Here is a 17863-nt window from a genome sequence, read left to right on the forward strand (position 1 = left end):
AATCTATCCTTTACCACCTAAACAATCTATCCTTTACCACCATATGCCCTGTCTGTCTTATATATTATATCCTCTGATTGTCTTACGTCTCTGACCAATTTTGGGGGCAATTTACATTGCTATTTTTGTGTAGCGATGGCAAATGCTACTCGGTGACAGCCAATGAACACTTTAAATTTTTTCATTAATAACAAGTCTTAATTCGATAATTTATTAACACTTCCCCCTTACTTTTTTACAACAGAAAAGGTATCAGATGCAGTCAGATACCATTTTAAGTTTTTTCAGGTCATTCATTGTCAGACAGAAGCAGCACGACAAAACGCCATGCTAAAAAATAAGTAAAAATATCAAATTGGCTTACCTCTTTGATCTCTGTTGGACCATGGCCCCCAACAAAAAGTTTGCTGCATAGGAAATGTTAATGGCTTCACCTTGCTGGCGTTAAACAGGTCTTTTAGACGTCCGGATAAGTCCAAGTCAAGATCCATTTTTCACATTTTTTCCTCCGGGTTTTTGGTTTCGGGAAACGTATGAAGAAAACATCCTTCATGTGTCGTAATGTCTAGAGTCATTTCTACAAGTTCCATAGCAGCAGTGTTTGATCGCCATGTTCTTTTTTGAAAGAGGAGGACCGCCGTGAGGACCCGCAGGGTCGTAAAATCATCAGTCAGTCAATAATCAATCTCCCTGTCACCTGCAGATGGATTAAACAACATTTTTGTTTCCAGCAGCTGTTTGAAGGATTAATAGTAATAAGGTAATGAATCCAGCTGTGGCTAAACAATAGCATATGACGATTAGCAACCGCGTGGCTTGGTGTGACCGAGCCAATGTTTATTCTGGATATCCTGGTAGCCCCCTTTTTTCCTCCTCAGGCAAAACTTTTTGTTTCTTTTGTTGCTGTGAGAGATTTTTTTTTTTTTTTTTTTGCAATATTCGTGCGAATGTGATCGCACCGAATTCCGCCTTTATGGGGAAAGGGGGAAGTCACTTCAAATGTGCTGACCGCTTTACTGCATACGTCACGTATGCAGTAAAGCGGTCAGCACATTTGTAGTTTTTTTTTTGTGTGGTAGGGTTCCTGCCACCCTCCTCAGAGTTAATTAGTGCCGGTGAAAGCGTTACAACCCCCTCAAGATTTTATAAAGCTTGAAAAGTTACCTAGTGTTGCTTTAACAGCATTGTAAAGAGAAACATGTTAGACATGTTTAAAAAAGTATGATTTAAAAAGTAGCATTAAAAAAAAACTCTTATATGTAAATGTATATTCTAATAAATTCTATTTTAGCACTGTTAATGTCATAATTGTGATATAAATAAGATATATCTAAAAACATTGAAATAGAACCATTTTAATGACATTTTTAAATTTTTATTTAATTGATTAATTTATTACCGGTTCAGGGTGTCCCCTGCCTACTGCCCGTAGTTAACTGGGATAGGCTCCAGCACCTCTGCGACCCTCGTGAGGAAAAAGCGGCATGGAAAATGAATGAATGAATGAATGATTGATTGATTTATTTCAATATTTATTTCAAAGTGTATTTATTTATTTTAATATTAATTTATTTATTCATTTCAATTTATATTCATTTATTTCAATTTTTATCTTTTTTCCACCCACTTTTATTTATTTATGTCAATTTGTATTTATTTCAATTTTATTCATCTATTTCAACTTTTATTTCATAATAAATGTTGAAATAAATAAAAAGTGAAAAACTAAATAAATGAAAATTGAAATATAAATCAATAGAAATATAAAATAAATATATATTGAAATAAATAAAAATTGAAAAAAATAATTACAAATTGAAATAAATAAGTATAAATTGAAATAAATAAATATAAATATAAATAAATAACTAAATAGTGAAATAAATAAATGTTAAAATAAATATGAAAATACAAGCATTTGAATCAATGACACTTTTAATTATTTATTTAACTGTGTATTTATTTATTTAATTTTTGCACTCCTGGTCATCCATACCCAGCTTCCAACTTAGGTAGGTGCCCGAAAGGCAGACAGAAAAAGCCCGAGGGCCGGATCTGACCCACTGGCGGGCTACTACAGGCCCGCAGGCCGTAGGTTTGACACCAGGTTACCGGTTTTTGTTGAAACAAAAATTATAATAAAGGTCCAAAAATAACGAGTCGTTGAAAAATATGGGCTAGGGCAGCAGAGAAGAGGAAGTAGACAAGGAATACTCATGAGGAAAATGCAAGCCGGAAATGGGAAGGGACTTCCGTCAGCAGCCCGTGGAAAACACTTGCAGAGACCCTGTCACTACTTGCCCTGCGCGGAGGCCATTTTTCGGCGTCAGATCAGTAAAGAAAGAAGCTGCAATTCGGCCGACCGGCACCAAATTTTCTTTTTTTACCATCTCTTTCTTTGGACTTCTCCTCCTTCCGGCGTATCCGCATCGCGTCGACGCCTCTGGTAGGTCCGCTTTTGTTTGCGGCGCGAAAGCCGCCTTGATGCTCGCCGCCGTCATCGGGTACGCTAAGATAGCATGTGGCGGCCGTTGCTAGCCGGCATTTTGGAGAGACACCAAAGCGGCGCGACGCGGCGAGGTCGGCCCGACCCTCTTTAGTCGTTTTATCGGTAAAGTTTCAAATCCCTCGCTCGCGTGTACACCAAATAGCTGGCGAAGGCTCTTAGAAATGGTCGCAGATCTTGTGCAAAGATGCTAAGATGCATTTTGGCTAGCAGAGGCGTGCGTGCATGGTGGACTACTAATCACAAATTGCGAGATCAAGGCAACCTTCCCCCAAAAAGGAGGTCACCAGCTGAGATCTGCCTTTTGAAGAACCGTACATGTGGCGTGAAAGGAAGGTTTGATTTTGTATTAAAAAATGCAAGGGCGTAGGTTTGGTCTCAACATTGGTAGGGACTATATAACAGCATAACCTGCATGTACGCTTTTTTTCTGGGGACGGGACATAAATAAGATCAAACAGATTATCGAACGAGGGTCAGGGCTACATTTCTCACGAATATGAACCTAATTAATGTGATAGGCTAAATGATCAATGCAAAGTAAATCTGTATTGACTTTACTTTTCATGTGTATTTGTCAACGTTCGATTCAAATATTTGCTTTCTAAAACTACGAAAGAAACATTAATTAAAAAAAAAAAAAAACTGATATCTGGGGGACAATGGAGGACCTTTAGACTCAATATATTGTAATATAAAGGTGATTTGGGGGAAAAAATTATGAATAAAAATCTGAGATATCCAAAGACCAATAAACATCTAAGGCATGCCAGACTACCCCAAGACTTGAACCAAATACTCATGAAATTCTGATGTGTGATTTCATTTCAGATTTTTTTCCCCGTGCCAGTTAATGTTCATGTCAGTGTCCCCTGAAGTTGACCGATTCTCCGATAACTCGGTGTTTTTTTTGTTTTGTTTTTTTTGTATAAATAAAGGGACTGGCACTCCGAAGCCACAGTGTTGCATTACCGTAATGCACATAATGCAATCCAAATGAGTGACCGCTAGCTTGACTTTGTTGTTTTTTGTGGGCACTGGCCTGACATCAGCTATGCAGGTTAGCAAGTTCAGACAGTTTAATGTTATGCTAAATCTGATGCTTATCGGACTTTCAGTAGCAAAATTAGTGCCGTTTCTACAGTGGCCGAGAGGTGTCAGGCGAAATGCAAAGTCCAAACACTTTGAAATAGAAAAAAACACAAACCCAAATTGCAGACGTTTTGCAAAAGAAAAAAGCACGAACCCCAATTGCCACAACACGACAGCAAATGGCTCGTAGCACGAATGCAAATTCCCACAACACTATTCCCAATTCCTAACGCGCGATTGCAAATTGGCGAAAGCACGAATCCCAACTCATAAAACGCGACAGCAAATAGCTCGGAGCACAACTCCAAAATCACGCAACACAACGGCAAGTGGATGACCCGGAAGTTAAAAAAAAAAAAAAAAAAAAAAAAAAAGACAACACTTTATGAAGTTGCCCGCCCCCCATCAGACGCAAATTTATATAATAATGATGTTAATCGTTTGTGCTGCAACGGTTTTGTAGAAACAGTATTATGCTTTTATTGAGATAGTAATTACGAGTGGGGACGTCACTCGTAGCTTTTTCTTGGCTTAGCTCCCGCGGCTAATGGAGCGTACCAACTCTCTCGATAACAGAGGGGTGTCCTAATGACTAGCACGATCATAACACAAATTCGGGTCCATTTTGCTGTAAATTGGGGGCTTGAGATACCAATTTCGAGTGCTGACATCCCTCTAAGCCCCTCATTTACTGAAAAATGGTTCCGAAGTGGTGCCATTCGTTTGTGTTACGTTCGTGCTAGCTAGTTTTTAGGACACCCCTGTTATCGAGAGAGTTGGTACGCTCCATTAGCCGCGGGAGCTAAGCTAAGAAAAAGCTACGAGTGACGTCCCCACTCGTAATTAATATCTCAATAAAAGCATAATACTGTTTCTACAAAACCGTTGCAGCACAAACGATTACCATCATTATTATATAAATTTGCGTCTGATGGGGGGGCGGGCAACTTCATAAAGTGTCGTCTTTTTTTTTTTTTTTTTAACTTCCGGGTCATCCACTTGCCGTTGTGTTGCGTGATTTTGGAGTTGTGCTCCGAGCTATTTGCTGTCGCGTTTTATGAGTTGGGATTCGTGCTTTTGCCAATTTGCAATCGCGCGTTAGGAATTGAGAATAGTGTTGTGGGAATTTGCATTCGTGCTACGAGCCATTTGCTGTCGTGTTGTGGCAATTGGGGTTCGTGCTTTTTTCTTTTGCAAAGCGTTTGCAATTTGGGTTTGTGTTTTTTTCTATTTGCAAAGTGTTTGGACTTTGCATTTCGCCTGACACCTCTCGGCCACCGTACGTTTCCCCCTAGCCTGGAACTCACCGCTGTTCCAGCGATATAATCTGGCGACCTTGCCACGAATCAAATTCTCAGGGCGGAGCAAACCACAGCAAACAGACAGCGGAGTGGACCAATCAGCAATGGACAGACGTGACGTTGGTAAAGCGACACCTCTAGCGCGGCACGAACGGAAAACGTAGAAATTTATTTAACATGGCTAGCGAGAGTCAGACTGTTGTCAATGACTTGTGTCGATGTGTCTTTGGTCATTTAAAACTGATTTTACCGCGGATTGGAACATATTCTTGGCTCTCCCGTTCGCCTTCTGTGTTGTTGTGGAGACAACTTGCGACGCGCAAGAGTGACGTTGCTCGTTAAGAACACGTCACATGATTTCATTCGGCTCGAGAGGCCATCAGCGAGGTGGGTCCCAGACTATTCTCACAGTGTTTGAAAAATACAGGGGGAACAGTCTGGCCGTGCCAGGCAAGTTTTCCCAAACCCCCACAACATTGGCGTCTTTTTACATTACTTACAGTGGCTGCTGCTGGCCGAAAATTTCACTTAATTCATTCCCTCCCAGCACTTTTCACCGGAGCAAGGCCCTTCGCTCCCGGCCGTTTTACTGGATTTTGACTGATTTTGCAAGGCCCACAGAAAATTCTGTTCTATTCCTATATAAACATGGAACCAACCAAAAGAAAGATTACTCTCTTCTTTCATCAGAAAAAAATAAGTTCAGATCTTTTTCCATTCTTTAGAAATCAGCATTAGAAAATAGCTTAGTTTGAGCAATTTTCCCATTTCTGATGAAAAAACAAAGAAATTGAGCTGTTTGTGAAAGCATACATTTCAAACATAACTTTGACTTTAACACAGCTATTTTTTGCTTTAGTTACATCCCAAACATCTGAATGTTTTCCTTTTACAAAATAACAGAAACAACGAGACTAATAGAGCTTTTTAATTGCAAAGTAACAATTTATTTACACATAACTAGGGCTGCAGCTATCGATTATGTTAGGAGTCGATTAATCGATGAACCATTAGTTCGAATAATCGAGTATTCGGATAAATAACATAAAAAATTACCTGAGCTGAGCTTCAAACGGAATGAAGAATAAATAAATGAGGATCTATGTACAACAAAATAACAATTGGCTAACTTACATAGCAAAGGTCTGCTAGTTTAAATGCAATAAAATGCTAACTTTTTTACAATGCTGTTAACAAATTGCTCAGACACATATTCACAGAAAAATAGGCTAAAAATACCTTTAAACTAGATAACGGATGCATTAAGAAAAACATTAGCTCAAACAAAAACATAGCTTATGTTGGTCTTAATAGGGAGCACCTGGAGTCAGCCATGTGAAATGAGGCAGACTCGAAGGCAGAGTATCCACCCAAATCAATAAAGCTAAATACAAACACTTTCAAAATAAACCATTACAACGCTACTTAAACGAATACTCGAAGCAGCAAAATTTAATTCGAATCTTTTTTTCTAATCGAATACTCGAGTTAATCGATTAATCGTTGCACCACTACACATAACTAACTAATAGTGTGCTATTATATTATATTATATATAGTGAGCTATTGTGGCCGAGACAGCCGGTTAAACTTTTCCCTCATCATTGCCTGTCTCAAAAAGAAGAATTTTTTTGAGTCTCTGCGGGCTCAGCTCGCGAGCAGCACAGGCTCAACGGCATCTAGTGGTCCCGGTCGTTCTGCTCGGTCGTCCAGCGCCTGGCATCCCCCGGCGTCCCACCGGTTGTTCTGCCCGGTTGTCCGCACCTGGCATCCATTCAGTCGTCTTCCGCCGGCACCCCGGCTTTGTGGCTTGGCCTCTCGTTGCCGTTGAATAGGGTTGCGGGTCTTACCAAATGCGCTACTGCTCTCCAGTGGCCAGTTTTATTGCTTTAAAATGGATTTTCAGCTTTGTGCTTTGGAGCTCAATTGAATCAGAACCCAGAGATGTCTTTTTTTTTGGGGGGGGGGGGGGGGGGGCGTAAAAGACGTATAAATATGTCTTTGGGCTACTGAAAGAATTAAAAATAGAACGTGTTTATACGTTTTTGGGAGCACATGAGTTAATAATGGGTCGATTCTCTCCTTACAACAGTAGCTGCTGGCCAAAAAATTCACTTAATAATGGGTCTATTCTCTCCTTACAACATATGCGAAGATTAAATTAACTATATAACTGAAATCATTATATAATGCAAATATGATTGCTTAAAAGTAGGTGGGGACAATTTCAGCATCCTGAAACGTTGGTAGTGTTGTGTCCCTACCATCACTATCCCCCTGTATTGTGTTGGGGTCAGAATTGTCCTGTTTTCAAATTTTCTTATGCAAAAATCAATGGTACTTTTGACATATTCAAACTTGAAACGGGTCAATCTTGACCCGAAAATATACTACAAAGGTTTAGTATTTTCAGGCCAAGTTAATTTACTGATCATACTTAATTCACTAGCAAGAATATGGGCTGATTCGCTTCCTAACACAAACGAGGGCTATGCAGACCTTGAAAAAAAAAAAGTCTGATTGCTCAGCGGTGTATCAGATTTGCAGGGACATGGCTACCGATCACGTCAACGGGAACGGGACGGAGGAACCCATGGACACGACGGCGGCGGCGGTCCAGCGTTCGGAACACTTTTCGGCCCTGTTGGAAGCAGAGTTGCCTCAGAAAGTGGCCGAGAAGCTGGACGAGCTCTACATCGCAGGTGATGACCGTAGAATGGCTCGGTTTCAAACGTTGTAACGCACTTAAAAGAGAAGCTCGAAGTGTACCGTGCTGATGAATAGGGTTGTTCCGATCATGTTTTTTTGCCCCCGATCCGATCGTTTGAGTTTGAGTATCTGCCGATCCCGAGATTTCCCAATCCGATTGCTTTTTTTTTTTTTTTTTTGCTCCCGATTCAATTCCAATCATTCCCGATAATTTTTCCTGATCATATACATTTTGGCAATGCATCAAGAAAAAAATGAATAAAACTCGGACGAATATATACATTCAACATACAGTACACAAGTACTGTATTTGTTTGTTATGACAATAAATCCTCAAGATGGCATTTACATTATTAACATTCTTTCTGTGAGAGGGATCCACGGATAGAAAGACATGTAATTCTTAAAGGATAAATGTGACTTTGTATATTGTGACTAAATATTGCCATCTAGTGTATTTGTTGAGCTTTCAGTAAATGATACTGTAGCCATGCCCAAATGCATGATGGGAAGTGCAACCATGACTGTGCGTAGTGGTACCAATTGATACATCTTCTCTGCGTTGGGAAATAACAGGGTGTAAGAAAAAGAACTACTACCTTTCTTCCTCACATTGCTTCCCACGACATTTCTAATTGTTGTGAGAAGGATTGTAAGGCTTTAGCCAATTAAAAAAAGGCATCAAAGGCTGCAAAAATTCTCTCTACTCATTTTACGTTGCCTGTTAGCTCTATGTATACGTACAACAGTGCCATTATAGATTGAATGCGACAACGCGTGAGTGGGTAGTGCAGTGCATGCTTTAATTGCGTTAAATATTTTAATGTTATAAATCTGATAGCCCTACTTTAAGCCAAAACTAAAGACTCCGGATGAGTGTAAGACATTTTGTCTGTAACGTTAAATACAATTAGAAAACGATTTAATTAAAAATAGATATTAAAAAAGGCATGTCCGATATTTTTATGCCGATTCGGATAGTTTGAAAATGACGTGATCGGACCCCTATTTGTTTTGTTTCCCTTCAGGTCTGATAGCGCACAGCGACCTGGACGAACGAGCCATCGAGGCTCTCAAGGAATTCAAGGAGGAGGGGGCCCTGCAGGTCCTGGTTCAGTTTAAAGACAGCGACCTGTCCCACGTTCAGGTAGCCCCCCTGAGCCGTCGCGTCGCGCTCAGACCTGGCCCGACGCCTCCTAACGTGGTCTTTTTCCACGCAGAACAAAAGTGCCTACCTTTGCGGCGTGATGAAGACTTACAGGCAACGTGAGAAACAAGGCTCCAAGGTGACGGATGCCACCAAAGGTCCCGACGAGGCCAAAATTAAAAAACTCTTGGACAGAACCAACTACACCCTAGACGTCACTACGGGCCAGCGCAAGTACGGCGGTCCCCCGCCCGAGTCGGTCTACACGGGGGTTCAACCCACCATGGGAACGGAGGTAGGTCGCTCCAGCCGTCCGTCTCCGTGGCCAGTCTTCAGCGGCGTCTCTCCCCTTGTCAGATATTTGTGGGCAAGATCCCCCGAGACCTGTTCGAAGATGAGCTGGTTCCTCTCTTTGAGAAAGCGGGGCCCATCTGGGACCTTCGCCTCATGATGGACCCTCTGAGCGGCTTGAACCGAGGCTACGCCTTTGTCACCTTTTGCACCCAGGAGTCTGCGCAGGAAGCCGTCAAACTGGTAAGAGGTTTGCGGTGACAGGCTTAGTACTGACTGTCCGGGCGGGAACTTCAAAATGGATGACCTTGACTTCAGACTTTTTCTTTTATCTCCTGTTGACTAGAGTTTAGGGCTGCAGCTATCGAATATTTTAGTAATCGAGTAATCGACTGAAAATTCTATCGATTAATCGAGTAATGGGATAAAACAAATATAATTTTAGGTGAAGAGCAATTATAAATACACATGAGAAAACAAGACATTTCATCTAATCTTGAACCATTTTCAGTCAATCAATGTCTTTATTTTCGATGTATATTGTTGAAAACAGCCAACAATTGCATCTCAAACTGTAACTAGAATTTTAAAAAAAGACTAATTCACTGCTTTCACTCAAAAAACTTTTAGATCTTATTAAAAAAAAAAAACAATATATATATATATATATATATATATATATATATATATATACGTAAATATATCTTACCTAAAAATGCCGTTACGCTCGATCACATCACTTAAAAGTTAGGATTGTTTCCCACGTGTTTCAATTGAATTTCTATTGGTGTCAAACCATTTTTAAGTTCTAGTTAAGTTTTAAGTTAGTCTAAACTGTAAGTCCTGATAGGATTTTGAGTTTTTGCAGCGTTCAAAATAAATGTATGATACAGGCTGTAATGGAGCACTTTAGGGACCAGTACTACTTGGTGTTTTATCCAGCAATGACTACTGAGCTAAAATTGATAGTTAGTAGAGCTGGGAATCTTTGGGCACCTAACGATTCGATTACGATTCAGAGGCTCCGATTCGATTATAAAACGATTATTGATGCACCCACCCTCCTTTTTTTTTTTTTTTTTTTAATAAATGTTTTGTACATTAGTTCCAAAATTGTTCAAAAATCCTCTCAGGTTAAACCAAACTACTATTTCAGTATCAAGTTAACATATAGCAGTAAACAAATATACAAAAATAACAGTAAATAAAAAACTCCAGTCCCCATTCTGTAACAGCAGCTTTAAACTACATTCAATTAATGTTGTGAATCAACTGTTAAAGTTGTTAAAATTGCTCCCGTTATTCCATAATTTCCCTTTTGTGTACTTTCAACATGTGAAAGTTTTAAAACTATTTTAAAGATGGATTCAAGTCAATATTTTACCGATTTAGGAGTATTTTAGATAAAAAGTTAATTAGGTTCGCTTGGAAGGTTCGCTACAACAGCCTTGCAGGGACGTGTACTGCTTTAAGATGGCGGCCGTTTACTAACGCCCGCATCTAGTTTTTTGTAGATGTGCTGCTCACGCTACCGAATCAACGGTGCATCTAGTCCTATATAAATGATATCTACCATTACATTACGTGGATGACGTACTTTATAGCAGCTTTTCGGCAGCAGTCAGGTATGTTGTTGTGTTTTTTTTTTTTATCTCGTGGCATGAGTTGAGCTAGAGCCGTGAGTTGAGCATTGGCATTACCCGAGGGGCCGGGTAATGAGAAGCATGATGTTTAGCTACTCTCGCTGCGTTCTTCCTCGTTGCGCCCCAAAGACCGCGCGGCGCGCTGAGTGTGTTGTACTTCCGCTTATTTGGCATATTTCAATAATCGGAATTTGGATGTTTGTGAATCGTTCTCGAATCTTCCACGGCCGAATCGCGAATAATCTGAGAATCGGAAATTTTGCACACCTTTGATAGTTAGCATTATTAAGTTTTTATTTTACACCCTCATCACTCCCCAACGCTATGTTATGTTAAAGCCTGTATGTAAGACACGTTAGCCACGGATCGACAGTGGTCATAATTAATAGAAACCTAGCCCTCCGCAGGGCTAACGTTACGTGAGCTAGTAGTGACAGTAACGTTAATCTTATTTATTAGCGCTTAGCGCTCTACTGCTTTAAGATGGCGGCTGTTTACTAACTCTGCCCAGACGCGGCCGAGTCTGTCATGGTGCATCTAGTTCAACATACCGTAATTTCCCGAATATAAGGCGCACCCGTGTATAATGCGCACCCCAAATTTACTTGTAAAATTTGGGGGAAATTATTGTACCCGTTTATAACGCGCACCCTAATTTTAGCACCAATAAATAGAAGAATACAAGAAAACAGAGCTCGTGTACAGATACAGAGATGTCATTTTACTGACTGGTGAAACACAGCACAAGCATAACACATTGGTAGTTCAAAACATTACCGTAAACTGACAATATTTACGGTAATAATATGATTTGACAACTTCTCCAACTTACCAGAATCTAGGAGAAAACAAAACGGATGTGACTTTTCTTTTAAAGGCTGCTGTATAACTTGTTCGTTTCCTCATGATGAATAAATGTTTCTTCCATGGATTGATACGGTAAAACTACTGAACTATTGTTATTTGGGTTTGAGTTTCCCGAGGGACCGATATAGTTGACGGACACAGGAAGTGTGTGTCCTTACATTTGTTATCCTCCGAATTGTGGAGCTGCAATAAACGTCGACTCAAATGAGTTCAAGAAACTAAATTCTGTGCTTTATGAAGAGTGAAAAAAGCAGAATTTAACACAGACGAAATCATTCGGCCGATTAGTGTGAAGTATTACCGAAACAAAATGGTGACGTCACGTACCGTAATGGTCGGCAACGGGTCGCCGCATACGTTTCTTCAACACAACGTGGCCGTGTCAATGAAAAAAATCGGTTTACATATATATGTGATACATATATATTTCTGTCTCCATCCATGTAGCCGTTTATAATGCGCACCATGAGTTTACAAGTTGATTTTGGGGGAAAAAAAGTGCGCGTTATATTCGGGAAATTACGGTACATGTGATCTCTATGAGACTCATCAGACGCTACCTGCTACCAACGTAGCATAGTGCGGGCTATGTCGCAAACGTCAGCGTCGTTTGAAGCGGCTGTCGGCTGCAGTAAGTTTTTTTTTTTTTTTGCTTCTTCCTCTACGCACGTAACATCAGCGCGTTGTCCCGCATTAAAAGTAGTCCGGGCAAAACGTGACGCTTAGAGCTGTCAAAATAAACGATTACTCGAGGTGAATAAAATTACTCTGATCAGTTTTTAAACTCGAGTTACTCGAGTTGTTCGAGTATTCGTTTCAGTTGTCCGATAATGACTTTTTGACTGATATGTCCATCTCTGATACCGATATAAAACTGATTCCGATATATGCGGTCTTGCACTTAACATGTCATTGCTAATTGTATTGTGATTAGTGCTGCAACGATTAATCGATTAACTCGAGTATTCGATTAGAAAAAAAAGATTCAAATGAAATTTTGCTGCCTCGAGGATTCATTTAGTTAAAGTGGGGTTGTAATGGTTTGTTTTTAAAGTGTTTGCATTGAGTTTTATTGATTTGGGCTGCTCCACTGCCCTCGAGTCTGCCTGATTTCAAATGGCTGAATCCAGCTGCCCCATGTTAAGTCCAACATTAAGCTAAGTTTTTGTTTGAACTAATGTTTTTTATTGCATTCATAATTTAGTTTATAGGTATATTTAGCCATTTTCTGTGGAAAAATGTCTGAACCATTTGTCAAGAGCATTGTACAAAAAAAAGTTAGCATTTTATAGCATTTAAGCTAGCAGACTTTTGCTGTGTAAATTAGCCAATTGTTCTTTTGTTGTACATAAATCTTATTTATTCCGTTTCAGGCATTTTTTTATGTTCCTTATCCGATTACTCGATTATTCGAACTAACTAGTTCATCGATTAATCGACTACTAAAATAATCGATAGCTGCAGGCCTAATTGTGATGCTTTAATAATGATACATATAACAACCTCAAGGTTTTCCAGATACAATAAACATGTGAAAGTTAAGATAATAACCTCAACTGAAATGTTTGAAAATAATGCCCCATGTGAAGAATATAAATTTAAATGAGCCAAAATGTCCATCGTTAAATAGGAATCAACCACAACTTGAAACTGCAATTTCTGCTGCACTGGTGCCCAAGGAAAGCAGCAGGAGGGAGGGTGAAAGGCTCTATGAGCATGATGCAGAAACATTTTTCTATTTAAAAAAACTATCATTTTCCTCTGATACTCTGAAAAATGGCTCGATTTTTGATCACGCGACATTAACGTTTGGCATCTTCCGCAGTGCAACGATTGGGAGATCCGTCCCGGCAAGCACATCGGCGTGTGCATATCGGTGGCCAACAACCGTCTGTTTGTGGGCTCCATCCCCAAAAGCAAAACCAAGGAGCAGATCGAAGAGGAGTTCTCCAAGGTCACAGGTCAGTGGTCGCGGGAGTCGTCGACCGGCCTTGGCTCCCTCCCCCTGACCGCTCGGCTTTCCCTCGATCAGAGGGACTGAAAGACGTCATCATCTACCATCAACCCGACGACAAGAAGAAGAACCGGGGCTTCTGCTTCTTGGAATACGAGGACCACAAAACGGCCGCCCAGGCGCGCCGCCGCCTGATGAGCGGCAAGGTGAAGGTGTGGAACAACCTGGTGACGGTGGAGTGGGCCGACCCCATCGAGGACCCGGACCCCGAAGTCATGGCGAAGGTAGCGAACGGCTCCTCGGCTCTTTGCGCCTTTTGACGTCGTCTCCTCGCAGGTCAAAGTATTGTTTGTGCGCAACCTGTCCAACGGCGTCACCGAGGAGATCCTGGAGACGTGTTTCAGCCAGTTCGGAAAAGTAGACAGAGTCAAGAAGCTCAAAGACTATGCTTTCGTTCACTTCGAAGAGCGCGCCGGCGCCGTCAAGGTACGGTTTTCTGTACACCAGAGCTGTCCCCACTAGTCGACGTCATCGGTGACGTAAATGCGTCAACGAGCATAACGTGCCGTCGGAAGCTAATGAAGGTTTAAAAAAATAAAAATCTATGAATAATAATAAAACATTGGCAGTCTTCTCCAAAACGCAAACTTAAATGGTGACACTTCAAACATGAAAAATCGCTGGTTAACACCATTTGCAAACGAAAAAAATACTGACACCACATGCAAAGACGAAGTTTTTTTTTTTTTTTTTTTTGGGTGGAATGTTAAGCTTACGGTTAGTGGTTTAGCGAACATACTTCCGGTGAACATTTCAAAATAAAAGCACGTCATGTTCGTCATATAAATAACGATTATCTGGAGTTACTCCCACGTACTTCAGAATTCAGATTTTACACTAAGAATAGCTTTAAAATGACACCCTTTATGAAAAATCTGATTGGCAGTGAGTAATTTTTATAATACTATTATACAGTGCCCTCCATAATTATTGGCACCCCTGAAAAAGATGTTTTTTAGCTTCTAATATACAGTGATACCTCAGCTCACGAACGCTTAAGCTCACGAACTTTTTGCCTCAAGAACATTAAATTCGCGAGCATATAGTCTCTGCTGACGAACTAGTTTTCGGCGGACGAACCAAACCACGCGGTCGAACAGCGCCACGGTGGCGGCCACGAGAAGCTGACGCACGCTCACGGCGTCCCAGTTCGTCCCCTCCCTTTCTTTGAGTGCGGACATGGTTTGTGTTTGATAGACATTTTGGACCATATTGAGTGTACTTTTGCTATTATGGGACCGAAAAAGACCCCACCACAGGCTACTGTTAAGCCTAAGAAGACATGAAAGAAAATAAGGTATATTTTTGTGTAGTTTTAAGGCTTATTTAGTAGAAAATTACGTTTTATGGGGACCTGGGAACGGATTATTCTCATTTAAATAAATGTTCGGAAGACGAACTTTTCGCCTTACACACACTTTCTGGGAACCAATTATGTTCGTGAGCTGAGGTATCACTGTATATTTCAAATAATATGGGACCTTAATGGAAAAAAAGAGAAAAATCCAACCTTTAATACAAGTGCATTCATTCAGTGGGGAAAAAATCCCACATAAAGAAAAACTGATTTGACATCAAAAAATGTGTGTCACAATTATTGGCACCCCTGGTTTTAATACTTTGTACAACCCCCTTTTGCAACAAAACAAGGTCTGGGGACTGAGATGGCCATGGGAGGAGCTTGATTTTGTGTCTGGTGAACCATTTCTGTGTAGATTTGGCCATATGTTTAGGGTCATTGTTAACCCTAAGCGATGTTCTGTCATGACAGATCTCAGCTACTCTCAAGTTTAACCAGTTTGCATTATTTTATTGCAATGTTTTTCCTTATTCAGGTTTGTTTTAAGGCTACAGTTATTGCAATTTTATTGTTTTATCACAACAGATTGGTTTTAGGGCTGTCAAACGATTAAAATTTTTAGTCGAGTTATTTACAGCTTAAAAATTAATTGTAATTAATCGCAATTCAAACCATCTATAAAATATGCCATATTTTTCTGTAAATTATTTTTTAAAATCAAAATCTATTTTTCGCAATAGTAGTGCATTGGTTTCCAGTTCAAAAAAAAAACAACACAAAATGGAATGAAAAATGGGACTGACATCCAACACACACACAATAGAAAAATAATAATAAATAAAAATAAATAAATAAAAAACCAAAAAATGAACCATAAAATTAATCCCCGTCATTGCCAGTGAGCTTCATGACCTTCTGTAAATTGTTGGAATGGAAAGATAAGACACAAGACAGATATATACATTCAACATACGGCTCATAAGTACTGTATTTGTTTATTATAACAATAAATCAACAAGATGGCATTATCATTATTAACATTCTCTTAAAGCGATCCATGGATAGAAAGACTTGTAGTTCTTAAAAGATAAATGTTAGTGCAAGTTATAGAAATTTTATATTAAAACCCCTCTTCATGTTTACGTTTTATTAAAATTTGTAAAATTTTCAATCAAAAAATAAACTAGTAGCTCGCCATTGTTGATGTCAATAATTACACCATGCTCACTCATTGTGCTGAAGCCCATGAAATCATTTGGGCCCAAGCGCCAGCAGAGGGCGCCAAACACCAAAAAACAAGTAACAAGCGGACATTACACTGCTGTCATTTTAATCTGTTTGAGGGGGCATGTGTGTTAATTGCGTCAAATATTTTAACGTGATTAATTAAAAAAAAGTAATTACCGCCCGTTAACGCGATAATTTTGACAGGCCTAAATTTGGTTTATTTCAAAAACCAGAAGCCATTCATTTACGAATGTGATTGCACTTTAGTTTACATATTTAAATGTTCTGATTAAGATTTGAATGAGGCAAAATAACATGCTTTTTCTCTCAAACATATTGTTATAATAATTTGTTTCAGATGTACTGTAAATATTTCCCGTATAAAAATTAATTTGGTGTTCAAAAAGTCTTTTTTTCCAAAGTTGAGTCTTGAAAAAGAATGTGTCGTCTTATTATCAGGGCTGTCTTATATTTGGGCCAATACGGTAGTAATTTGGGACAGTCCGACTGTACGTGTGCGCTGTGTTCAGGCGTTGGCCGAGATGAACGGAAAGGAGTTGGAGGGCGAGCCCGTGGAAATCGTCTTCGCCAAGCCGCCGGATCAGAAAAGGAAGGAACGCAAGCAGCGGCACATGACTAAGACGCAAATGTAAACACCCGCCGCGCCGCATTCGCACCGATTGTTTGTCCGTTCGGCTTGATTGTTTTTGTCTGTTCTCAGGTACGACGACTATTACTATTACTCGCCCCAGCAGCAGTCGGCGCCTCCCGGTAGGGGGAGGGGCGGCGGGCGGCGCGGCTACTCTTACGCGCCGGATTATTACGGCTACGAGGATTACTACGACTACTACGGCTACGACTACCAAAACTACCGCGGCGGCTACGAGGACCCGTACTACGGCTACGAAGATTTCCAGGGCCCCGCCCAGGGACGCGGCACCGCCCGGGGTCGCGGCGGTCAGGCCGGCCCCGCCCGTGGCCGGGGCGGCTTCGGCGGGCGTGGCGGCTCGGCGCCGACAGGGCAGCTCCGCGGAGGGCGTGGCGCCAGAGGAGGCTCGGCGCCGCCGCGGGGCGGCCGAGGAGGGGTACGTGGCGCGCGGGGCTTCCGCGGTGCAAACGTAGGAGGAGCGAAGCGCAAAGCCGACGGGTACAGCCAACCCGATTCCAAGCGGCGCCAGCCCAATAATCAGAACTGGGGCTCCCAGCCTATCGCTCAGCAGCCGCTCCAAGGCGCCGACCACTCTAACTATTCCGGCTACAAATCCGACAACCAGGAATTTTATCAGGATTCTTTCGGGCAGCAGTGGAAGTAAACCACGGCTGGGCTGGGCTGGGCTCGGCTCGCAGCGCCTCCTTAGAGACTTATTGGCTCCAAATTGGTGACATCTGGCAAGAGATCTTTTTGTACATATTTCTAATATTCCACAGTAGTCGGGCGGCTCCGCTCCTTTTTTTTAATGTTTCGTTTTAGCTTCTCGGTTTGGTTCCTATCGTTTGTCTGAATTTTGAACCCCTCTGCTTGCCATGTTTTACTGATGAAAGCAATTTGTACTGTCACTAAGTCATACGTGTCTTGTTATTGGAAGAAAAGAAAAAAAGGTCCGTCAGGGTCCTAAGTTTTGGCTTGTAACGATTCTTTGCTGTTTGTCTGCTTGAATAAACGCGCACACAACCAACCGAGCGGCCTGGTCTTGCCAAAATTCTCTTCAAATTGTCCGCCAAATCCCCCTCAGGTGCTCATCGACATTGCGTCCGTCCGTCCGTCG

General features: G+C 41.0%; 1 protein-coding gene across 1 annotated transcript; it reads left to right on the forward strand.

Annotated features, from left to right (window-relative positions):
• The first annotated feature begins 2271 nt into the window (after window positions 1–2271).
• On the forward strand, window positions 2272–17774 carry LOC130907512 (heterogeneous nuclear ribonucleoprotein Q-like). Its single transcript, XM_057822683.1, has 10 exons — window positions 2272–2446; window positions 7439–7601; window positions 8637–8755; window positions 8829–9050; window positions 9113–9289; window positions 13382–13517; window positions 13589–13794; window positions 13847–13996; window positions 16628–16746; window positions 16819–17774. Exons 2-10 carry the CDS (start codon window positions 7451–7453, stop codon window positions 17408–17410), a joined length of 1872 nt encoding a protein of 623 aa, XP_057678666.1. The 5' UTR covers window positions 2272–2446; window positions 7439–7450; the 3' UTR covers window positions 17411–17774.
• The last annotated feature ends 89 nt before the right edge of the window (window positions 17775–17863 follow it).

Source organism: Corythoichthys intestinalis, chromosome 19 (genome assembly GCF_030265065.1).
Source record: "Corythoichthys intestinalis isolate RoL2023-P3 chromosome 19, ASM3026506v1, whole genome shotgun sequence".
Taxonomy (NCBI): Eukaryota; Metazoa; Chordata; class Actinopteri; order Syngnathiformes; family Syngnathidae; genus Corythoichthys; species Corythoichthys intestinalis.